Below are 24,981 nucleotides of genomic sequence, written 5' to 3' on the forward strand. Positions count from 1 at the left end.
TATAAGTTCTTTGTATATTTCGGATATTAGCACTGTTAGTGGAAATAGCCATTAAAAGTAAGGACTTAAGGAAAATAGCATACTTGATTCTGTATTAAAAAAATAATGAATGATCTAAAATGGGATTCTAGAGCCTTGCCTGGATATGAGCTTCAAAACCAAGCTCATTTATAAGACATATCCAAAGATTTTGCCATAGTAAAAGTGAGGACAAGTGAGGTGAACAGAAGGAAAAGCTATCCATCCCTGTGAAGCAGCAGGAAGGGCCAGGGAGAGTCTGGGCAGCTCCATTCAGGACTTTCAGGCAGCTGGTCAGACTCCCTGTGGCAGAAGGGTGAGACCCAGCACACAGAGCCTGAGTGCCCAGAATGGAAAAGAGCACGTGTTTTCACAACAGACTTCCACACAAAGGCCATTGCATTTCTAACAGCAATGCAGCAAACCTCACATGTCTCTCAGCAGCTCTTCTGCATGGGGCAGGGCACAGCACAGAAACGTTAGCAAGGTGATAACTGCTGCCCTAAAGCTGCACGAGGCATTAATCAAGCCACCTCCTAAAGAGCCAGGATTATACCAAGGACCTTAATTTGCCCCCAAGGCTCTGTTTTTACCTTAATTTAGCAGTTCTCCCTATAGCAATCTGTTGTCCTCATCCCACACGGGCCCCAAGCTTGGGGTTCTGTTGCTTCTACAGGCTTGCCTTTGGTAACCCCTCAAGGAGAAAAGCTCCCCAGGAAGGAGATAGAGCTTTATTTTTATCTCAGTCAAAGTCCCTATCCAATCCATTAATAGTTACAATAACCTTGGTCCAGGGCATTTCCTGGAGAAGCCATAACTAGCTGGGGTTAATGAACTCTCTCTACCATTAATCCCTGGGAGAGGCCATTGGCCTGAATTGTTACTTAATTACTCTTCTGTGTACAGCTTCATAAAGCAACGAAATGCCTTCTTTCAGGAAGAAGGGAGATGGTAATGGGGGTCATCAGAGGCCATTAATTTTACAAATAGTTTATTAGAAACTACAGTATGTTAAGAAGTCACTCTGGCCCACAAATCAACTCAATGTGGTCCTTATTAAGTCGAGATCCAAAACTTCCTACGTTTCCATGATTCACACACACAAAGTTACAAATGGTGCAGAATCTGGTCAAAATGTACATACCCAGGTGTGCAGAGTTATATTCTTTATATTCTGCAAATGATCTTATCTTCCCCTTTAGCTCTGACTCCTTAAGTTGGCAGAAAAGACTCAATGGGACCAATTCAAGATACCATAGACTTTTCCTGGTTAAAAATCTCTTTCAGGTAATTTCTCAGTCTTGGGAGATTCTTCTCTAGAGCTCTCTTCTTTCCCTGGAGAGTGGCAGGTGCAGGGGAAAGCTGTGTATCCTTGAGGTGGATTGAAGGGGGAGCTTTGGGTCTTCATACCTCTGCTTGTTGCTCTTAGGTCTGCTGGTCTTTCAGGATGCATGCTGGCCCATGCTCCTGATGACCATGACCTTTGCTATTGCCCATGTCGGGTCTCTGGGTTCTGTGTCCACTCCAGCACAACCTAAGGTCTCCCATTCACTAGCCCTCTTAATGCAGCTGCATCCACACTTCCAGGTCTAGGGGTGCTCAGCTGCTCCACCCTATTTACAACTGCAACCGCTTTCCTCCCACACACATAAACACACTACAATCCTTCATCCCCTTCACCCAGTTATGTTTCCTTCCAGCACTCTTCTATTTTGTCATACCAAATAAAATTCCTTTACTCATTTATTTTGTTTGTGTTATTTGTTGTTTGTGTGTGTTATTACCCCCCCCCAACACCTGTCCTAGAACAGCAGTCCCCAAAACTTCTGATACCAGGAACCAGTTCATAGAAGACAATTTTTCTACGGACAAGGGTGGGGCAAATGGTTTCAGGATGATTCAAGGCATTACATTTATTGTGCACTTTATTCCTATTATTATTACATCAGCTCTACCTCAGATCGTCAGGCATTACATCCCAGAGGCTGGGGACCCCTGCCCTAGAATGTAAACTCCATGAGGGCAAGTGTCTTGACTGTTTAGTGTACTCTGTCTCTCTAATGCTTAGAACAGTGCCTGGAATACAAAGGGGCTCCTTCAACAGCTTCAGTGTTTGTCAAATGAATGAGTAGTTAGCTGGCTACATGATGGGATTAGACTGCTGGCCTTAGGACTCAGACTTTCTATATTAGTTACACATGGGCAGTGAGAGAGCACAATCTACCAGAGAAGTAAAAAACAGGGGCTACCCCATTCATATGGCCGAGAAATCAGATCCATTCAACTATTGCTGCCAAAGGGAAGACATGGCCATGAAACACACACACCCAGCTAGGTTCTTAAGTCTCCATAGATGGTGAGAAACCGTTGCCACCCAAACCACTGTGACATGCTGCTCCGCCCTCCCCGTGTCAACAGCAGAGTCATGAAGGTTCTGAGAATCTATTACACAGTTCCACTGGGGAAAGATTTGACGCTTCAGCAGCTAACTGCCTAGGGCAGAAGCAGGAAGACCATACACATCAGAAGGGAGGTGGAGTTTACAGAAGAAATGGAGATAAAGGGGAAACCAAGGAGGCACAGCAAGCCAAATTATTTACTTCTGCTTGGTTTTACTGAGACCTATTTAATACTAAGATCTTAATATCTGGAGACTCTTACAGACACCAGGCTAGAGAGCGCAGAGATTACTTTTCAGAGAAGTTATACACCTACACCCATGTCCATGAGCTCTTTAAGAAAGCTACTGGGCCTGGAGCAGAAAGGGACTTAAGAACAATTGATAACTATTGATTCTTATTGCAGCATATAAATTCCAAAGGATTTTGTGTAGGTGAACTATCTCTGAATATATCTGTAGCAGGATATATGCTGAAATATCAAGTACATACTGTATCCTCACTGCCTCCTTACTGAGGCATAATCAGATCATGAGCAGAAAACTAAAAGGCTGAATTTTGTCACGGCCAAAACATGAAGTTGGTGGGAAGAAACCAGTTAATTTTGTTTCTGTATTTGGGGGCTCTAAGCTAGTTACTCTATTTCATAAATGGACCCATTTCCCCAGTTCATTAGATACATCTCTGTGATATTTTAGGAAAATCTACAATGGAAGAACAAAAGGAAGATCAACTAGATTATGAGTAAGTAATCATAATTATACAAAGCCACATGCAAGGACCAAGGTATGAAGAAGGCCCACTGTTGATGTCTTCCTTCATGTCCTAGTCTTCTCTCTCTCCATCTACTATCTAATCATCCCCCACTGCATTCCACCCCAAGCACTTTGTGCCCTCCTGAAGGGTAGCATTTATAAATTTTCCCTTCTAAGCGATAGTTATTGTAAAGTCCTTCCAAGGTAGGACTATCTTTTCCAAAATCATCCCTCATTCTTACTCAAAAATCTCTCTGCCTCACTAACTTGTTTGTGGCTAATTATTTAAAAAGCAAACTACTTAACTGATATAAGAAAAAGAAAAGTTTACTGAGAGCTTCCCATGTGCCAGGTACCCTTTCTAGACCACTCTAGTGTTAACCTTTATTTTATTCAAATTTACTTCAAAAAGATGTTTGCATTCTTGAAAGCGTATGCATGGATCACATCTGTTAACTTAATGGAGCGATTGTCATGGTACATTTTCAAGCTTTGTAGCCGGCACTGGGGCAGAAGTTTTGAGATAAGGAGGAAGGGAAAGACTAAAGCCCTCCCTGCCAGTGGAAATCACTTGTGCCTCTGCATGAGGCCGGGCCCAATCATTAGGAATGTGCCAGCTACCTGGATAAAAGTACTCAATAAAAGTGGATTGCATGAGCAGATTCTGTGAACAATTTGTCTGAGAAACCAGTGCAGAGGGCTGTTTAAGGAAGCAAGACTTCTCCTGGAACTAAAGTAGAGGTGCACTAGTATATCAAACACTTTGGCTGAGAGAGCCAAGAAAAACCTCCCTAACCGAGTTGAGACTTACTGAAACAAATTGTAGAGCATGATTAAGAAATATAATTTCCTAAGAATGAAAATGGAAAACTATGTTCCCAGAAACAGCCAGGTTAATGAATTTAATGCCTTTTAGATATGCCCTTTAGTCCAAAGATTACTGACCTTAAAATAACTGGCCCTTGTTCATTTTGGGGACTGAGTCTATAGGTCAGAGAAAGTGGAAATCTTAAGATTGGCCCAGTCAAAGAAGAACATTAACAGTTTGAATATGGACCTTGAAAGGGATATGCAGAGAATAGATGAAGCAAATCAGGACCTTCTTGTCAAAATCCACAAGAAAGAAGATGAGATTCAGAGGTGAGTGTTGGGGTTCCATGTGGAAAGTACTCAGTCCAGAGGATGGGATGGGAAAAAAGAGACAAAATTGAATTTTCCAGTTTGTTCTAGATATCTAAATCTTGTACAGCAAAGTTTCTCCTTCATTCTTCGGCATTTCTCTACAGCTCAAACCTGAACTACGGCAAGTTTCAAGGAGATTCCTAAAAAATTGGGTGATATTTACCTGAGTTGAAAGAACATTGAGGTATTTGACTTGGGAATTAGAGGAATCTTACTTTTCCTGCTTTGAAAGTGATTCTGAGTCTAAGAATCCAGGAAAGAAGGGCTTCCAACTTGAGATTCATATTTATGGTCACTGAGGTACCCTTGAAACTGATATACGTGTTTTATCAGTTTTGAAACTGAGTTCCTTACTGTGTGCTTGTGTCATCCAGGTTGGAAAATGAGATTACTCAGACCAGAGACCTGGCAGAGGATGAGGAGTTGGAGAAGGAGAACAGCACCACGATGGAAAGGGAAAGAGCCTTGCAGGAGATGGAAGAAGAAACTGCCAGACTGGTGAGCAAGAAACTGGGAAGTGCTATTCAACAGGTTATATTCATCATCCGGTCTCTCATCAACCGTCAGATAAGTTGCTGTTGTTGTCGAGTTGCTCAGTCATGTCTGATTCTTTTTGACTCCATGAATTGCAGCACTCCAGGCTTCCCTGTCCTTCACTATCTCCAGGAGTTTGCTCAGACTCATGTCCATTGAGTTGGTGATTCCATGCAACCATCCCATCCTCTGTTGCCCCCTACTCCCCTTGCCCTTAATCTTTCCCAGCATCAACGTCTTTTCCAATGAGTCATCTCTTATCAGGGGGCCACAGTATTGGAGCTTCAGTTTTACTGTCAGTCCTTCCAAAGAATGAGACAGTCTCTCCTTTTTACATACACTGTGTAGTCAACTCAAAAGTCGTGGCAGGATGTGACCATGCTTGGAAAGGAATGTGTGGAGGTTAGGGTTTCTTAGGTAATATTTAGTACCAGAAAGCCCTGTGTGTGGGCATCTCTGTCCCTGGTAAGTTGGCATGTATATATTGAGATCAAACCACAGGTTCCTAACCTGACATTATGTAGTAAGATAGAGTTCTTGCAGGAAAAATCACTGGAGTGAAATGGAGAACAATCAACTGGAAAAAAAAGAAAACAGATGATGATGTGCACATGCCCACTTACACTCTGCTTCTTTCTCTCAACAGGAAAGGAAGAATGAGACCCTGGTCCACAGCATAGCAGAACTTGAAAGACAGGTGGGATAGGGCTCTTGTGTTCCCCAGTGTTCCCGCTGCACGCACAGTCATCAGAGAGGCAAGGGAGCAAAAGTGATCATAGGGGATTCCACACGTCAGACCAGTCTGTGCTGGGGTGGGAACGACTCTCCTGAGACTTAGCCCGATAACATAAATAAATTCCACAGATCTTCCCTACAAGTATCAGATGAAAGAAATGGGTGGGGTATTCAGGATATTCAGTGATATGATGGGTTCTTCATTGCATTATAAGGAAAAGGATTCCAGTAGACATTTTGGAAGTGATTGGCTGGCAACTTTGTAGTGAGAATTAATTTTACTTTCAACAGAGACTTTTAAAAATATTTAATTCTTAAGGATTCCCTTTTCTTCATCTAGACATTCCCTTTATCTTAACTCCTGCTCAGAATACAGTGGGCTTCCTATGTTTATTGTGCTTTCTGACCCAGGTCTGCAGCCCTGAGTAACCCAGCATGGATTAGGAGTTTGGAAAAGTACCCCTGTCTTGAGCAGATCTAGCTTTGATGACCAAGACTAGTGGGAAGAAATTGGAAGCAGAATAAAAATGTTTTCAAGGGTACCAAATATCCACCAAAGGACCATCTCCTGACAGCTTTTATCAAGGCCAAATTACCAGCCCACACACACCAGAGAATATCTTTGTCTTTTTTTTTTTTTTTTGGATGTATTTTTTGTTTGTAATTGAATTTTTTTATTTGAAACTGTAGCTTACAAGGAAATCTCAAAAAGCAACAAAGTGTGAACAAGACAATCTAAAGGGAACCCCAGAAGAGTCAAAGGTAAATGGAAAAGCAATCTTGAATGGGTTTGGACTATGTGAACAGGAAACAAGCCTTCAAGTTGAAACAACTGTCAAAGTTGAGATAAATTCTTTGTAGTTTTACCCATGTCAGGCATAAGCCTGGGCCATTGAGTGCTGAATTCTCCTCTGCTCTTAGTCAGGAATTTTGCTCTGAAGCCATATATTTTGTTCTTTCTTCCATGAGGAAGAGCATAAACACAAATACATATTTAACACTGGAGGCGGCTGAAGTCCCTAATTTAAATCCTGGCCCCAGTACTTCATGTGGTATATGAAGGGCAATTTAATCAGTCCCTCCCAACCTCAGTTTGAAAATTGAGTGAAATTGTGTATATAAACTATTCTTTCCCTTTTCTGGACTGCTAAAACCTGAAATCACATAATTTTAAAGTGACTATTTGAGTCTGGCTAAGCAATGGCACCCCACTCCAGTACTCTTGCCTGGAAAATCCATGGATGGAGGGGCCTGGTGAGTTACAGTCCATGGGGTCACTAAGAGTCGGACACGACTGAGCGACTTCACTTTCACTTTTCACTTTCATGCATTGGAGAAGGAAATGGCAACCCACTCCAGTGTTCTTGCCTGGAGAATCCCAGGGACGGGGGAGCCTGGTGGGCTGCCGTCTATGGGGTCGCACAGAGTCGGACACGACTGAAGCGACGCAGCAGCAGCAGCAGCAAGATATGTGTATGAATGCATAGAGACAGAGCTGCTGATGCTGCTGCTGCTGCTAAGTCACTTCAGTCATGTCCAACTCTGTGCAACCCCAGAGACGGCAGCCACTAGGCTCTTCTGTCCCTGGGATTCTCCAGGCAAGAATACTGGAGTGGGTTTCCATTTCCTTCTCCAATGCGTGAAAGTGAGGTCATTCAGTTGTGCCCGACTCTTAGTGACCCCATGGACTGCAGCCCACCAGGCTCCTCTGTCCATGGGATTTTCCAGGCAAGAGTACTGGAGTGGGTTGTCATTGCCTTCTCCGAGAGACAGAGCTAGGATCTGTAAATTTACTGTATGCTGGGAAATTTACATATCCTGTCATGGGATCCAGTCTAGGAAAAGAATAGTGAGTTTTACCTGCTAAGTAAGGTGATTACATGCGTGCTAAGTCGCTTCAGTTGTGTCTGACTCTTTGCGACCGTATGGACAGCCACATAACTTCCTCATCCACACCAAAGTTCACAGTCTTGGCCCTTGTTGTAACCTCTGCATGGAACATATTTCCTCCAGATCTCCATTTGGCTAATATTTATCATTTAGACTTCAACTCAAGTATCATCAAAGAGGCCTTCACAAACCACCTATAATAGCTCTTACTCCATCACTCACTCTCAGCACATTTCTGTGCTTTTATTTCTTTCACAGCACTTATCATTATCAGGTTGACTTATTTGTTATGTCCCCCACCTAGAATGTCAACTCTGTGAGGCAGAGAGCCTATCAATCCTGCTCATCACTGTATCCTCAGTACTCCCCTTGCCCTTTCCCTGTCATTCCAGTAGAGTGGCCGATATAAAATGGCTTTCATCAAATATTCAAGGAAGGAAAAGAGGAATAAAGGGAGGAAAAAAGGAGTAATGAATATATAAATGCAAAGGGAATAGTGATGTTTTCAAGAGTGATTTTTTCTAAGAGAAATAGCTAAGGAAGAAGGAAGCTAAGAATTGAAGTTTAAGGGCAAAGGGAGCACTGATGAATGCTCAGTGGATTCACCAGGCAGCTGACAGGATGGTTTGACTGTTCTCCAACAAAGAGATATCTGAAATGTGCCTGACGCACTTCAACCACCTGTGAGATAAACTTTGTGATAGCATTTCAGAATGAAATTCTGTTTTTGCCTTGCTGAGTTACCAGCCTCCTTTCCTGTCTATAGGTTAAGTTACAACAACTGGAAGCCTCCTGTGCAGACCAAGAGAAGGAGCTGGCCAAGGTAACCACAAACTTCAATGTTTCTTCTCCCAAAGGAAGGGAAATGTGATTCTTGGTCCAACAATCTAACACATTCTTCAGATGATTGAGTTATAATAATGTTCTACTTCTAAAACTACATGGGATCAGGAGGAGAAGAAGGAAAGGAGGATGAATACAGTATTCTAGGTTACCTACTATTTAACATTTCTACAGGATACATTCCATAATGTCTATTTTCCACAAATTAGTATCTATTCTTCTCCCAACTGTCCCCAAATAATCCCCATGGGACTATAAAGTATATCCTCAGAAAATGAGTTTATATGTACAAAAAACATATTTAGAAAAACTAGAAGTCTACATTTAGGGTCTTGTACACAGGAGGAAGCAAGTATACTATTGTTCTTGTAGAAATTCCCTGAGAAAATTTAAGACTAATAAATTTTGCTTCCCAGGTAATAGAAGACTATGCATTCGTGGCCCAGCTCTGTGAAGATCAAGCTCTCTGCATAAAGGTACAGCCTCTCAGTAAATAGCTAGCAAAGGGTTTGTTCAGGTACACAGTGAAATGGAAATAGGTTTTTCAGCAAAGACCACCTGGAATAATTTTAACTCTTCAAGGTGTCACTCCAAAGGGACTTTAAAGTCTTTGACACTCCACCACCAATATCATTCTTTTACTTGCCTCGTCTCCCAGCCCCTAGTGCCTTTAACTTAATGATGAGCACTTGTCCTACTTATAACCCCAATTATTCCCAGGGGCCTGTCCAACGGTGAAACATAGTGAGAGATCAGTACTGATGGAGTGAAGGCTAGGAAGGAGGAAAAGTGGCAGTGGGAACATCAAACATTTATGTTACGATGTAATAATGTGTGTTTATTATGATTAGGAAAAGCACAGGGCTTTAATTAGTAACTGTGCTTTCCTTTATTTCTCTTTGAAGAAGTACCAGGAAACTTTGAAGAAAATACAAGAAGAACTAGAAACTCGGTTCCTTGAGAGAGAAGTGTGAGCTTTAGCAAACAAAGGAACATCCTGGTTTTAGTGGTAACTCCATCTCAGCCTGGGTCAGAGCAAACATCTCTCTGACTAATTCCAATTTGGAATTGCATAAGCCCTGACACCACATATCTTTCCCCTCCATAGTGATCAGGTCAACTCCCCCTACACTACACCAACTTTATTTTTTTTTAAGGCAAGATAAATGAATTCTTATACTGTTATTGTATAAATACACAATTTTTTTTAACAGCACCATTTTCAAGTGTATACACAAATGCAGGTCCTTTTCCCAGCTTTCTTAAAAGACTCTAGAAATGCATTTCCCTTCCTAACTTTATCATATTACCAATTATTTGGGTTTATATTAAGGCCAGGAACATGTGCCTTAAAAAGGACTAGTGGTCAGGCACCTTAATAAGCAGAGCATGCCTTATATTTCACAGAAAAGGCCTTAAAATAATACCATCTTCACTTACCCCAAATATACAGAAATTAAACCATATGGGATAGGCATGACACTAACCTCCAGACACCTGCAAAGACTATCATATTATGAAACTCAAACTGTATACTATTATACTATATTAAACATAAATAAAAGAAAAGCCTCCCCCACCCCAAAAAAAAGATGCCTTGAGTTTATCAGAAGAGTTCAACTCTTTTGTGGTGGTCGTTTAGTCGCTAAGTTGTGCCCAACTCTTCTGAGATTCTATAGACTGTAGCCCTCCAGGTCCCTCTGTTCATGGGATTTCCCAGGCAAGAATACTGAAGTGGATTTCCATTTCCTCCTCCAGGGTATCTTCCCAGCCCAGGGATCAAACCTATGTCTCCTGCATTGGCAGGTAGATTCTTAACCACTGAGCTACCTGGGAGACACTTAAATTCTTTAGTTTAAATCAAAAACTTCAATTTTTTGACCCTCTTTAGAAGTTAAATCTTAATTCAATCAAGAAGTATCTCTATTTATTAAATATTTTGGAATCTTAGGATGAAGAGAAAGAGACCCAAACTGCATAAAGCCTCTAACTAAGCAGGCACACATGGTGGCCTGGTGTCCAAGGCACCGGGACCTGGAGGCTCTCACCCTTAAAGGACACCTTCAAGTCTCCCAAAATCCTTCCTGAGTACTAGGTATGGCTTGACTGCTAAGCTAAGTTTCTAAACCAAGACTATTCAACAAAAATTTATATGCTATCTGTTAAGTATCCACTAAGCCATTTACTGAGTACTTGAAAAACAGGTAATATGACTGAGGAAATTATTTTTTAATTAATTTAAATAGCTGCATGTAGCAAATGGCTACAATAGTGGACAACATAGCATTAGAACATAAAACTATTTTAAAATAACCACCATATAGTATGAATCTCCGTGTGTAATTTATCCAACCTCTGTCTTGGTTCTTTTATCCCTAGGTCAAAAGTTATGTGCATGAACTCCACAAGCAAAGAGTATAACAGCCAAAATAACAAGGTAACTACCCACTCCATCTTTAGCTTCTTCAGCATCATTGCTTTTCAAAGGAGTTTCCAAAATCACTATAAGCCACCAAACATCTAACAATCTTCCCAGGTGCATTTTCCAAGAACAGTACTAGATGTAATTTCTAAGCATTTCAACCTTAAACCAAGAGGACACTAGGAACAACTGTTTTCCCTCCTACAGTCATGCAAATGATGTGCTCTCAAAGAAACCAGTCCAAGAGCAGAGAGAGTTTAGAATGGAAGCAAGAAGGAACAGTAGCTGAGGATGCACTCTATGGACAAAAGCTCTGCACCAATCACAGCACTCTTTCCTGATGATCCCAGCATGGTCCTGAATCTTTCACTGCACAGAATGCCAAGGGCATCTATCACCGTCTAGCTAGAGTTGGCCTATGAGTGAAAACATAGGAAGCAATTGTTTCTTTATGACACAGCTTCCATGTTTGTATGTCTTTAACATCATGATGTTACCAGCACATATGCAAAGGTCTGAAGGAAACCGATGTGGACATAGGGCACCAGACCTCTGGGCCTATTTGGTGTCTTACGGCAGCAAGTACATAGATAAATCTTACTGGACTTGAGTTGTAATTTATATTTCCTTTAGAACCAAGGCTGACATTAATCCAGAATTTTATATTGTTGAGATATACAGTCTTTATAATCATAGAAAGGAGAAGTCATCTCTTCTTTAAAAGCACATATCAACAATTGACTATTATCCTTAAAGTCCTCCAGATGTTTGAATATTTATTAGACTGTATGACTGTAGTTCTCACTGTTCTGAACAGGTTATTCTGGTGCCAAGCTTATATATTCCATTCAGCAAGCAAAACTCCTGAAATAAATGAAATCCACCTCTCTAGAACCAAGCTTGGCATGCTCCCCAATGTGTCCCATCATCTAATCCCAGTGGCTCATTAAATTATTCCTTGTGGCCACCTATCAGAGAAACAACAGGGTGTATTCATCAAAATTATGAGAGTACCATGAGATGGTTCAATTACCTATGAGGTTTGAGCAATCCCTGTGGAGAGGCTACCTGAGCAGGTGACCAGCTAGCATGCCACTTCATCTCACTCAAGCTATAGAATCAAATTTGTAACCCAGAAAGCTACTTTCTAATTCCAGTTCTGCAAGCCTCATTTCCACAGTTTTAAAATGTGATCATAATTTCTCTTCCTTTTTATCTCACAAGGAAGTTAAAAGGAAAATAACTGAGAAAACATTTGGAAGAGAAATGTCATAGAAATCCAGAGTATATCCTCATCTTTACATTTTTATATCTTTCAAGTTTTATCTCTAGAATATGTCTGTGTGGTTTGTATAGCCTACAAACTTCTCAAAGGGTCACTGGCTAATCCAAAGGTAGGGTATAGTTGAGAGAGCCCAGAAAGTAGACTCAGAGGATCTGGGATCCAGGCCTGGTCCTGCCACTTACTAGCTGTATGACCTTCCCTTTCTATGTCTTCTTTCTTATCAGAATATTAAAAGGTGATGCAGTTACACATATATGTGTACCGTGTATATATTTATATGGGTTTCCCAGGTGGCTCAGTGGTAAAGAATCCACCTGCCAATGCAGGAGACACAAATTCAATCCCTGGGTCAGGAAGATCCCCTGGAGGAGGAAATGGCAACCCACTCCTGTATCCTTGCCTGAAAAATCCCATGCACAGAGAGACTGGCGGGCTGCAGTCCACGGGGTCGCAAAGAGTCAGACACGACTGAAGGACTGGGTGCATATACACACATCCATAGATACACACATATATCTGGCTTTGAAAATTTCATCTCCTTATGCATATGAAAAAAATCTGTAAAATTTTATCTAAAATAACATTTAATTAACAGCTCAATGAATATTATTTGGCAGTGATAATAGCCTCCAGATATTGTTTATTTATCACTGTCCTTTCTTCTCCTAGGATAACTCTCTCCAAAAGAAGAAAGCAGGGTTCTGTAAAAGGTAAGTAAATATCATTGAGTAAACTTCCCAGAAAATTAGGAGTTCTACTTAGCTACTCTGGCAGAGAGCAAAGTCTAGCCACACAACCACACACACACATAGAGTCAAGTCAACAATGACTGCATTTCTCAGTCAATGTTATGACTTCCTTCTCTGAAGGTGATTACCAATCTCAACTTTCCAGTATTAGAAGCCAGTGGCCTAGCAGTAATTAGAAACAGGAATCTTATTACCTAGAAGAGATGTGGTAAGTCTCTTCTTACTCCTTTTTCCCTTTAACACTTTCAACTAGTTTGATGTGTCTGGTTTTCCAGTAACATCAGTAGATTAGAAATGGCGAGATCCTTCTGTGGTTCATAAGCATGATGATTGGGTTTTTATACTATTGCGCGAGATATGCCTCCCTCAAACTTTGCTACATCAGCATACTACCTCTTAATGTGAAAAATAAAAATAGGGAGAGAATTTATAAATGCAAGGATACCACTGCCTAACAACAGATAAAAGGGAGAGAAAATGTGAAAAAGAGATAGCACCTAACAGTATCCAGCACACAATAGCTGCTCAAAAATCTTAATACAAATAAGAAATCAAAATTCAAACAACTGAGTCAATATTAGCCCTTAGGGAATCAATGTCATTGCAAAGTAAAATTAGTATCGAAGCCCTTTCATTTTTAAGAAAAGGTCAAATTACGTTCAATATGTTTAAGAAGGCATCAGTTCGGTTCAGTTCAGTCACTCAGTCGTGTCTGACTCTTTGCGACCCCATGAATCGCAGCACGCCGGGCCTCCCTGTCCATCACCAACTCCCGGAGTTCACTCAGACTCATGTCCATCGAGTCAGTGATGCCATCCAGCCATCTCATCCTCTGTCGTCCCCTTCTCCTCCTGCCCCCAATCCCTCCCAGCATCAGTCTTTTCCAATGAGTCAACTCTTTGCATGAGGTGGCCAAAATACTGGAGTCTCAGCTTTAGCATCATTCCTTCCAAAGAAATCCCAGGGCTGATCTCCTTCAGAATGGACTGGTTGGATCTCCTTGCAGTCCAAGGGACTCTCAAGAGTCTTCTCTAACACCACACTTCAAAAGCATCAATTCTTTGGTGCTCAGCCTTCTTCACAGTCCAACTCTCATATCCATACATGACCACATAGAGAAAGATAAAGTTAAAGTGGTATGACATGTGATTTAGAAAGAGTCCCATCAAAATGGTTAACATAAAATTATTGGTGCTTAAAGTCCAGCTCCAATTGTCTGGAAAATTTGCTTAAGAGGGATACTCCTTCATACCAGATAAGTGAAGTATTACATATTCCAATATCCCTAAATGCATGTTCCCAGAACAACCAGAAGAATTTTCCCTAGAACTCCTAGGCCACCTTCACCAATAATTCAGAAACCAGTGTCCAGCATGGAATTGCCCACGTGAACTCCTAGGATAAAAATTGTCTGCCTTAAAGAGAGTTAGTAGCCTAAAGAAAAGTTAGTAGCCTAAAGTCCAGCCTAAAGTCTTTCCTCTTGTCCTGATCCACATCCTTGGGACACCGGTATATGTGTGCTAATAAGAAAGCAAGGTTGTTCCTGAGATTGTCCCTAGGCATGTCCTTCCAGAGATGTCACCCCAGACCCTTCTCATGAATATGGTATCCAACATTGAGGAGAGTGGTGGGAAGAGGATGGTAAACAGCTTTTGATTCTCATTTTGACCAAGATCCTGTACTAGAATGGATCTTGTCACCAAGATTAACTCTACAGGAAAACTTCAGAAAACTGGAGGGGAAGGGCTGTTTTGACTGGTGACTGGAGTTGAACAGTGAACTTGTCGTGGGGCAGAATGCAGCCTGCCACACCTTGATGAGGGTAATATAGCAAAGGAAACAGGGGAGGCTTGCTCATGTCAATCATATTAAAACCACAAGTGCAAAACAATTAATCAGTTAAAAAAGAAATCAAGAGTACCATAAGGAAATTTACAGCAATGTATTAGGAAATATTAAAGGTAACATGAATGAAAGAAGAAAATACTAAGATCATGGATAGCAGGCCTTAATATCATAAATATATCAATGGTCTCCAAATAATGAATAAAATCAATTTAATTCCAAACTCCCCAAAAGATTTTTCATGAAATTGAATAAAATGATAATAAAATATAGCATATATGGGAGAGTAAAGGGTCAAATAATGACCTGGGCAATTTTAAAGGAGAGTTAAGGAGTGAGAAACATGTCCTTTGAGATATCAAGATTTACTAGGAAGCTACAGTAATTATGATGGTGTGGTGTTATGACAGGAATAGAAAAGTCAACCAATGGAATAGAACAAAGAGCTCAGAAACAGTGTATGTACAGAAACTTGATATATGGCAGGGATTATATGTCAGAGGGGAAAGAAAGGATTGATTGTTCAATAAATATGGTGGGAAAAAAATGGTTATCTAAATGAGAAAAAATAAGATTGAATCACTACTATATAGTATAACAAAAATCAAGCCCAGATAATTAAAGATGTAAATGTCAATTTTTAAAAGCTTATAAAACTCAGTATTAGTCATCTATTGCTACATAACAAATTGACCCCAAATTCAGTGACTGCAAACAGCAAACATTTTATCAACTCACATTTTCTGTGCGTCAGAAATCTGTGAGCTACTCAGCTGGGTGGTTCTAGTTCAGGGTCTGTTATGAGGATGCAGTTAAGATGTTGGCTGAAATTACAGTCATTAGAAGGCCTGGCTGAAGCCAGGGGATCTATTTCCAAAGGAGCTTACTCACACAACTGGTTGTTGGCAGGAGGTCTCAGTTCCTCATAACAAGGACCTCTCCAGCAGACTGCCTGTGTGTCCTCACAAACTCACAGCTGGCTTCCTCCTGAAAGTAAGGAGGAAGCTTCAGTGCTTTTAGTACATAGCCTAGGAAATCACATGCTGTCACTTCCGTGATATGCTGTTCTGTAGAAGCAAGTCAGTCAAGTCTATTCCATACTCCAATGGAAAGGAAGCTCTCAAAAGGAGGAGTAACAAAGAATTTGTGGATGTATTTTTAAACTACCATAAAGATTTAATAGAAAATAGTATCTTTTAGGCCTAGGGGTAGAGAATGACTTTTCAAACAAGATTCAAAAAGCATTCATTCTAATTAAAGGAAAGGTTGATAAATTAGACTTTATTAAAAATAAATTTTGAAAAAAAAACTTTTGTTCTTAAAGCAGGTGAAAGTTATAAACTAGAGGGGAAATATTCCAAATATACACAACAGCAAATGACTGATATCAAGAATATACAAAGTTTTCCTACAAATTAATAAGAAAGGCCCAAACAGCATAATAGATAAATAGGCAAGAGGAATCACATAAGACCAATAAACATATGGACAAATGTTCAGCTCCATCATTCGTCAGGGAAATGCAAGCTAAGACCATAGTGATATATTACTTTATACACATTTGATGGGCAAAAGCTTTAAAATCTGACAATACCAGATGTTGAAGAAGCTGTGGAGCTGCAGAAACACACCCTGCTAATAGAACATAAATTGGAGCAAAAACAATTTTCCAAAATAAAAACAAACAAAACAAGATACTTTTAAATAGTGATAATGCTGAAAGATAATTAAACATGGTGATGAGAGACAGAGTAGCTGGCAGACCAGCAGAGGGGAAGAGGTTGCCTTTAAAAGGGGTTGTTAGGAATAGAGACATTTGAATATCAAAGAATCAGACATGCATTTAGGTATGACTGTTTTGTTCCAGGTTTTCTAACCTCTAGTTAACAGTTTCTCGGCTTTCTCTTTCCAGGATTTTTCAATATTTCTTTTTCACTACCCTGTTTCTCATCAGACTGCTGGGCTACTTGTTATTCCATATAAGCTTCATAAATCCAGATCTCTTTGTCAACATATTGCCCAAGATACTGAGCAGGAACGTCTTGTGGAAGCTAAGATGTTTCCTCTTTCCATCTCTCACGCTTGAGACAGAGGACATGTTGCCCCACTGATCCCCAAGAAATATCCTTGAGCAAAAGAAGACAAGTAGCATCTGAGCCATAGGCTAGGAGACGCAGAACTTGTGGAGGGAAGAGGTTTTCTTCAGTTTTTCCCTTGAGGTTTGCCTACTTCATTACCATCCCACCTTGCACTGTCTTTCCAAGATTAACCTTGTCCAGTAAAGAGCTCTGTCAATGGATTTCTGTGGCTATGTGCATAAGCTAAATAGAACCAGAGAGTAAATAGAGTAGACAATTCTTAGAATAATATCATAGATGCTGAACAAAATTAGAGTTGATCACTTCTTCTGGTGAATCTTAAAAATTTAAGACACTGGATCCCTGCAAAGCAGAAGATTGTTCATTATTTATATTAGAACTCTTTGGTTAAAAATTGCCTTAGTTTAAGTTAATGTATAAATCGATAGCACACAAAAAAGTATTGCCTCATGGAACTAAAAATCTGGGACTCCAGGCATGGCTGGATCCAGAAGTTGAAAGCAATGTCAGTGGAGCTTCACCTCTCTCTCTTGTCATTGAATGGGCATTTTCCATTTAGCAAGAAGATGGTACCAACAGCCTAAGCCTCATATTACAAGAGTTGCATCCTTAGCAGAATGAAACCATCTTTCTAATAGCTCCAGCAGAAAAGTTCAGATAAACTGACTTAGTTGGGATCAACTGTCTACCCCTGTCACACAATCAGTATAGCCAAATGGATGGGAATACTCTAATTAGTCAAGCACAAATCCATGAACCATATGTCCAACCTCTTGAAAGGAACAAGGTAGGCAAGGGGACAAGAAAGAGATAAGGAATCAGCCCCATGTAAGCTATATGGAATGTGTTTCCCAAAGGAAACGGGGCACTGAATTTCAGAGAAGGGGAAAAGGATACTGGAGGCAAAAGCAGACGTTGACTTAATCACTAGTTTTAGCCTTACACATAAACACACAACTTTGGCAATTAAACTCAAAGCTGTAGCTCACTTCATGTGTCTTCCTAACAGTAAAAACTATAGCTTTTCAAGATCATAATTTGAGATCAACTATTGCAAAGAGCTCAATATAAATATGTGAAAACCCAGATCTCCAAAGCTGAAGTAAGCAAGGATGCTATAAAGTAAATAGTGCATGGCATATTAACTGCTTCACAAACTTGGGATTACCTAAATATGGTCAAGTCGTGCTCAGTAGCTTCAGTCATGTCTGACTCTTTGCAACCCTATGGACTGTAGCCCACCGGACTCCTCTGTCCATGGGATTTTTCTAGGCAAGAATACTGGAGTGGGTTGCCATTTCCTCCTCCAGGGGATCTTCCCAACCCCGGAATCAAACTCGTATCTCCTGCATTGCAGGCAGATTCTTTACCATGGAGCCACCACTTCCAATTAATTGTTGAACCATGTACATGCCTTATTGACAGGATATACTTAAGCTTCCTCTTGAACTTCCCCACCCTCCTAAATGATCAGGAGCCTTGACAGTTCTGAAGTCCAAGAGCACAAAGGGGTCACTGACTTCCACACCAGCAGGGAATGAACTTTAACTCTTTGGTTCACTGTCATTGCTTCTTGAGGCCACACGATGTCACTGTTGGAAATGTGTCCTACACAGGTTGACTAAGTAATTAATCATCTCAATGGAGACATATCTGATAATAGGAAAGGATACTCTTAAGAATTATGTCAGGACAAGAGAAATCAGACAGGACTGTCTCAGCAAACCAGGTTGTATGGTTGTGCACTTAGTCACTCAGTCGTGTCCAACTCTTGTAACCTGCTAGATTCCTTTGTCCATGGGATTCTCCAGGCAAGAATACTGGAGTGGGTTGCCATTTCCTTCTCCAGGGGATCTTCCTGACCCAGGAATTGAACCCAGGTCTCCTGCATTGCAGGCAGATTCTTTACCAACTAAGCTACAAGGGAAGCCTAGGATGCATGGTTATATATATATAATCTAAAATCTTGTTGGCATGGTATATTTTGCTAACAGTTACATCTCATTTTTCAGTGTCAAGGGTGACCATGCTTAGGACCTGGTGCCAGAGCTCAAGCTGCACCTCTTGTACCTTTCATACTTTGTACCTTTCTTGTTCCTTTCAAGTATCCAGACATACTTCCAAGGTTAAGTTCCTAGAGGATTAAGATTGATTCCAGTTTCTGCTACCATCAGCCTTACTTCCATCCCTGCAGTCTGGGAAGTGAGCCTACTCTTAGGAAATCCACCTATCTGGAGGTCAGGAGGTTGTTCTGAAGACTCAACCCTCAAAACACAAGGGCTCAGTGACACACTCCAAAGGAGGCTTCAAGGTGCATAACTTCCCTTCCAAGCACTTTCCAGACTTTTCTGCAACTTCTGCCCCTTGAGAAGAGAAACATTCTACCAGAAGCCTTAAGATATCTCAGCAGACTCAGAAAGAGTTTGTCATGACATTTACTCAGCCCCTTTATAACAGACATGATGTTCATGATCATGAATTCCTTATTAAGTACTTATTATGTACAAGGCCCCTTACTAAGTATTTCATGAACATCACTGTATTAAATACAACCTACCTAGTTTACAAATAGCCAGTTTTGAGAGCAAACAGAAAAACCAGAGTTTTGAGTTGAAAAAAAAACAGAATTTGCGCCTGTGTCTGGACCCAAAGTTTGGCCTCTAATACCTCTGTTGTTTCTAACAGCAGACATTGACCTGACAGCTGGCCGATGAAAGGCTAAGGCATAGTCCAGCATGGTGGGATATTCACCCACCTGTGAAGTGGGAAATCCCAGCCATGGCTACATTTATGGAAGAATCTGGGAGACTCTCAGACAAATTACGGATTTATAAAATTGGCAAGGAATTTAGGAATTAGTCATTCCGACTCAGTGAGGCACTTTACCCAAAATCACATAACTAGTTAGTGACAGAATCAGGATAAAACTAGATCTCTTGAGCATTTTTCAGTGGCCCTTCTGGGAAACTAGCATTTCCCAACTCTTTACAGTCAGGAAATAATATAATGAAGATGCTGCTGCAATTGTTGTTTAAAATCAAAATCAACTGTACCCTCCAGTCTTGTAAGGTAAAAGCATAATTCTTAGCTCTGGCGAAATTAACTGCCATATTTCTCTCCCTGCTCCTATCAGGGAAAGTGGAAAGAAGAAAGGGTGACACTTGGTATGCATGAACCTTTTTTTAGCAGGGCACATTAATAAACCCTGAGTTATGCAAAGTGTGAATTGTGAGGGAGTGATAAGTGCTAAAACTGAAATGCTTTTCATAATAATACACGAATTTTTTGTCACATCTGAGAGAAGAAGAAGCAAGGAGAGAAAGCTGAACAAAATGATGAGACACTGAAATCCAACCAAGCTGGTGGAAATGGACCAAGGGACTATCAGAAGAGAAGAAAAGTTGATATTCAATTTTAGAGCATTTTCTAATAAGTGGTGCTGCAATATTTGCTCTTACATGCTTACTTCACTGGCCAGTAAACTCTACCAGATATGGTTATAGATATTTGCCTGTACAAGTTGCCTTTTGTTAACCCTTACAAGTGAATTTTGGCAGAAAAGAAGCTGTTATCTCTTCAGTTTGAGTCAATGCTGAGTCAGAAACAAAGAAGCAGCCATAAATTATAGAATAAAGAAGTAGGAGAAAACATTTGCAGAAATCCTCAGAAAAATAACTAAAACATAGAACATGAAACGTGGAGGATGGTAGGAAAAGCAATCTAAGCCAGCATCAAAGATAGTGGTGGCTCCTGGTGACATCTAGATTGTAGAAGAAATTTCTACCTCTCTTCTTTCCTCAAGGTTCTCTCCAAAGAGATTAATATCAAGGAGATTTCTTCATATGTTTTCTTCTTAGAGTTTTATAATTTCATGTTTTCTTCTATGAATTCAATAGTTTTATGTTTAGGTCTTTGATCCATTTTGATTTAATTTTGCTTATGGTGCTAGGTAAGGGTCCACCTTCATTCTTTTCCATGTGGATAAGTAGTTTTCACAGTACCATTTGTTGAAAAGACTGAACTTCCCCACTGAATGGTTTTAACATCCATGTTGAAGATCATTTGAGTATATAAGGAAGGGTTTATTTCAGGAATCTCTATTCTGGTGCATTGGTATATATGCATGTCTCCATGCCGGTACCACACCGTTTTGAATACCATAACTTTGTGTAAGTCTTCACATCAGGAGGTGTGAGTCCTTCAACTACGTTCTTCTTTTTTCAAGATTGTTCTGGCTATTCACTGTACCTTGAAATTCCACATGAATTTCAGGATGAGTCTTTGAATATTTTTACTCCTAAAAGAAAATCACTCACTAGGGTTTTGCTAGGGGTTTCAATGAAGTTATGAATGGCATTTTCTTATATTGCCTTTGTCTGGCTTTTTGATATCAGGGGAAAGCTGGCCTCATAGAATGAGTTAGGACTTTTCCCTCCTCCTCAATTTTTGGAAAAGTTTGAGAAGGATTAGCATTCATTCTTCTTCAAGTATTTGTTAAAATTCAACAGTGAAACCATCAGATCCAGGCCTCTTCCTTTTTGGGAGATTTTTGATTACTGATTCAGTCTCCTTACTTGTTAAAGATCTATTCTAAGAACAGGTTTTTTATTTCTTCATGATTCAGTCTTGATAGGTTTTATGTTTCTAGAATTTGTCCATTTCATCCAGACTATCCAATTTGTTGGCATACAATTGTTAATGGTATCCTCTTATAATACTTTTTATTTCTGTAGCATCAGTGGTAATATCAGCAATTATCTGTTCCCTTTTTTTTTTTTTTCAGTCATCTAACTAAAAGTTTGTCAATTTTGTTGACCTTTCTAAAGAACTAACTTTTTATTTCATTGATTTTTCTATTCTCTAATTAATTTATCTCTGTTCTAATCTTAATGTGAACCTAAATCTGCACTTTACATATCAGCTAGCCCACCCAGCTTCCTGGTCATACATAAGTTTGAAAAATGGCTTTCTACAGAGGAAAGTTCCATAACATGTCCCTTGAAAGCCCCCACCAGACTGGCATTAATCCATACTCAGCCACAAGAAGCTGTTTCAATCTGAAATCCCAGATATATTAATGTTTACAGCTGTAGGAGCCAGGTCAGTTATGGAAAAGAGTAAAAGAGAGATACGGGTTTCCCAGGTGGCTCAGTGGTAAAGAATCCACCTGCCAATGCAGGAGATGCAAGAAGCTCAGGTTCGATCCTTGGGATGCAAAGATCCTCTGGAGTAGGAAATGGCAACCCACTCCAGTATTCTTGTCTGAGAAATCCTATGCACAGAGGAGTCTGGTGGGCTATAGTCCAGGGGGTGGCAAAGAGTTGGACACAACTGTACAACTGAGTATACACCAAAGGGGATATATAAAGGCAATAGTGAGTGGTGGGTGGCAAGGACAGTTCTATACACTTCCTATCACTTTAATAGTTCATCGAAGAGAGGAATGTTAGCATATCCTGATTTTTTTTCTTGACTCCCTGAAATTTCTACAATCACAACTCCCCATTTTAAGTGTTAGTAAAATTTTTCTCTTTGGAGTTGGGAAACTAAACAAAGAAAAAGACTGGAAGGGTGATCTATTAGGAGTTAAATGGGGCTAGTTCTTTATAAGCAACTGCTTTCCCTACCTTTATCTGTTAGACCCCAATCCCAACACACACATACAAGTCAATTTGGAAATGAAGAAACAACCCCTCAGGGAGCAGCAGGCTTGCCCTTCTCCAGGGACCTTGGTGCCAGCACACAGGAAAGGCCGCTATGGAGGTATACATCTTTCTCCTCTCTTTGCCAGCCACTCCCACCCTGCTTGCAGGACTTAAAGCCACAGTCAGTAGAACTGCTCTGTATTCTTCTCTCCTCTTCATTCTACCATAAGAGTCAGGAGAGGAGCTGCACCTCATGTTCTCAACCAAGAGGCAAACCACTGTGGTTTGGTAAAATTCTTTTGTATCCCACCACCAAATTTTATGTCTTCTCCTTTCCTCTGATTCAGTCTGCCCCTCTTGGGTAATAAATGTCAGAAAGTTGCCTCAGAACAGACCCTGGTGTTTCTTACAGAGTCCAAATTGGCACCATCCACTTTAGAGTCCAGTGGCTAATCCCAAACTAGGGGTCTAATTTACACTCTGCCTGATACAAATCTGCTCTATGAATCTTTTCTGTCATCTTCCTGCAAGTTCAGTCACTTTGTGGAAGCACAGAATCCTGAGAGTCCAGCACTGTATAACACTGCTGCAAAAAATATCCCTATCACTATGCTGTTCTGTGATGACTCAGAAGAGATGGAATAGGAGAGAAGATACCAGATCATGTTGCCAGAGGCACAGTGCTGGCCTGTTACGCAAGCCAAAGATGTCTGCATCCCCTTTATCCACACGGTGGTGCTAGCCTCAAAAGAATTACCCGAAAGGAAATGAAACAGTTCCCACTTCCCTCTCATTAGTGATAGAGCTGTACACAGTGCTCAAAACATTACTCGTGGAAGGAGACTATATATTAATGCTTCAAATAAGCATGTAAAATAAACGAGTTTGTCCTCATCCTTATCCTTAACCTACTTCCCAGGGGGAATAAAAGAAATCAAACCACTGTTCTGTTTTTTTTTTTTCCTCAACTCACTGATTCAATCTTAACCGACCCTGGGGCAAAAGAATGACTCACGCTGGGCTGTTGGATGTGTACAATCCTGGCAAAAAACCTTATTATTCCTGAGAGGGAGCTGGGGTAGAGAGCTGGTCAACTAGCCATCTGAGGCGCTTGCTCATTGGATTCTTGTTAAGTGCTGCTGGCAGTCTAAGAAGATGGGAACAGCAGACATTTCACTGGTTTCACTGAATAAAACTTGGTGGGTTTAATGTGGGTGCCTTCTAGGCCAATGGGCAGAGAAGAACAGAAAGTCTGGTTTGGGCTTCTAAACCTCAAAATATCCCCTCCACCTGTCATATGACCAAGTCTCACCAGCTGCCTCTTCTATTTGTGCAATCTAAATCTTCCACTTAAATGTTTTAAAAGCTCAGGGGGATCTTATTAAGCATGCTGCTGCTGCTGCTGCTGCTAAGTCACTTCAGTCGTGTCTGACTCTGTGCGACCCCTGAGACAGCAGCCCACCAGGCTCCCCCATCCCTGGGATTCTCCAGGCAAGAACACTGGAGTGGGTTGCCATTTCCTTCTCCAATGCATGAAAGTGAAAAGTGAAAGTGAAGTCACTCAGTCTGTCCGACTCTAGTGACCCCATGGACTGCAGCCCACCAGGTTCCTCCGTCCATGGGATTTTCCAGCAAGAGTACTGGAGTGGGGTGCCATTGCCTTCTCCGATTACTAGGTGCATACACAAACAACCTTCAAAAACACAGTGCCTATCAACAGCAGAAGCACCCTTAACTTTAAGGGAGAACTGACAAAAGTTGGTTAACGGTCCTCTGTAAGTCAGCCCATACCTGATGCTGATACTGATAAAAGGCAACCACAGGCACAATGATGCAAGTCCAGATTATTTTCAGACCTGGCCCTGGACACTGACACCTTGCTAATACCTGTGATTAGGGAGGTAACACAAAGTACCACTTACCATTGTGCCTATATATCCCCCTCTGGCTGACTATGGACTTCTGACCCTTTTACATGTTTAAAATCCTCAATTATAGAAAAGAGCTACAAGAATATTATCCCTATAATTTCATTCATAAAACATACATCTTAATGGAGAAGGAAGGAAGGATCCTAGCAAAAGTGCCTGTTAGAATGAATGAGGTCATTAGATTGCCTGATTTACCCTTGAAATAGCAAGGAGCTGGATCCTAGGATCTCATGGCATATGAGACAAGTGTTGACAAAAGCTAAGAGTTCAGCAGTCATAGGTTCCGGGTCCAGTGACTTAGTTGAAGCAAGAATGAGTCTGGAATGAGTCTGGAAGGATTTTCCCATTTATCACAGATCAAACATAGCAAAGTGATGGCTCACAGGCCCATTCAAATTGAGTTGCATTTCATTTGACTCAAACTTTTTTTTTTTTCCCTCTCATTTTCACGTATTGTAAATTCTAGAGATGCCATCTAAAATTCTAGACTTGGGACTTCTCTTTGAAAAGTTTTGTCACCACTGGACAGAATTCTCATGTGACAGTAATTGCTCAAAGGTGAGAAATAAGAGCTGAGTCAATGGCATGTGGCCATTTGTTCACCGTAGTCCCCATCACCCCGATTGTGTCATACCTGGTCTAGTTTACT

General features: G+C 40.7%; 1 protein-coding gene across 1 annotated transcript; it reads left to right on the forward strand.

Moving 5' to 3' along the window:
- Positions 1 to 3,126: 3,126 nt before the first annotated feature.
- On the forward strand, positions 3,127 to 16,956 carry TMCO5A (transmembrane and coiled-coil domains 5A). Its single transcript, XM_010847922.1, has 11 exons — positions 3,127 to 3,161; positions 4,163 to 4,312; positions 4,729 to 4,852; positions 5,535 to 5,585; positions 6,314 to 6,385; positions 8,280 to 8,336; positions 8,773 to 8,832; positions 9,262 to 9,326; positions 10,736 to 10,793; positions 12,733 to 12,773; positions 16,570 to 16,956. Exons 1-11 carry the CDS (start codon positions 3,127 to 3,129, stop codon positions 16,766 to 16,768), a joined length of 912 nt encoding a protein of 303 aa, XP_010846224.1. The 3' UTR covers positions 16,769 to 16,956.
- The last annotated feature ends 8,025 nt before the right edge of the window (positions 16,957 to 24,981 follow it).

Source organism: Bison bison, unplaced genomic scaffold (assembly GCF_000754665.1).
Source record: "Bison bison bison isolate TAMUID 2011002044 unplaced genomic scaffold, Bison_UMD1.0 scf7180017864259, whole genome shotgun sequence".
Taxonomy (NCBI): domain Eukaryota; kingdom Metazoa; phylum Chordata; class Mammalia; order Artiodactyla; family Bovidae; genus Bison; species Bison bison.

Bases quoted from the DNA above. Each gene is read 5' to 3' on its own strand.
- TMCO5A (XM_010847922.1), top strand. From the start codon at position 3,127: ATGGAAGAACAAAAGGAAGATCAACTAGATTATGA. The intron at 4,313-4,728 runs GTGAGTGTTGGG...TGTGTCATCCAG, and splicing joins AAAGAAGATGAGATTCAGAG to GTTGGAAAATGAGATTACTC. The intron at 10,794-12,732 runs GTAACTACCCAC...TTCTTCTCCTAG, and splicing joins ATAACAGCCAAAATAACAAG to GATAACTCTCTCCAAAAGAA.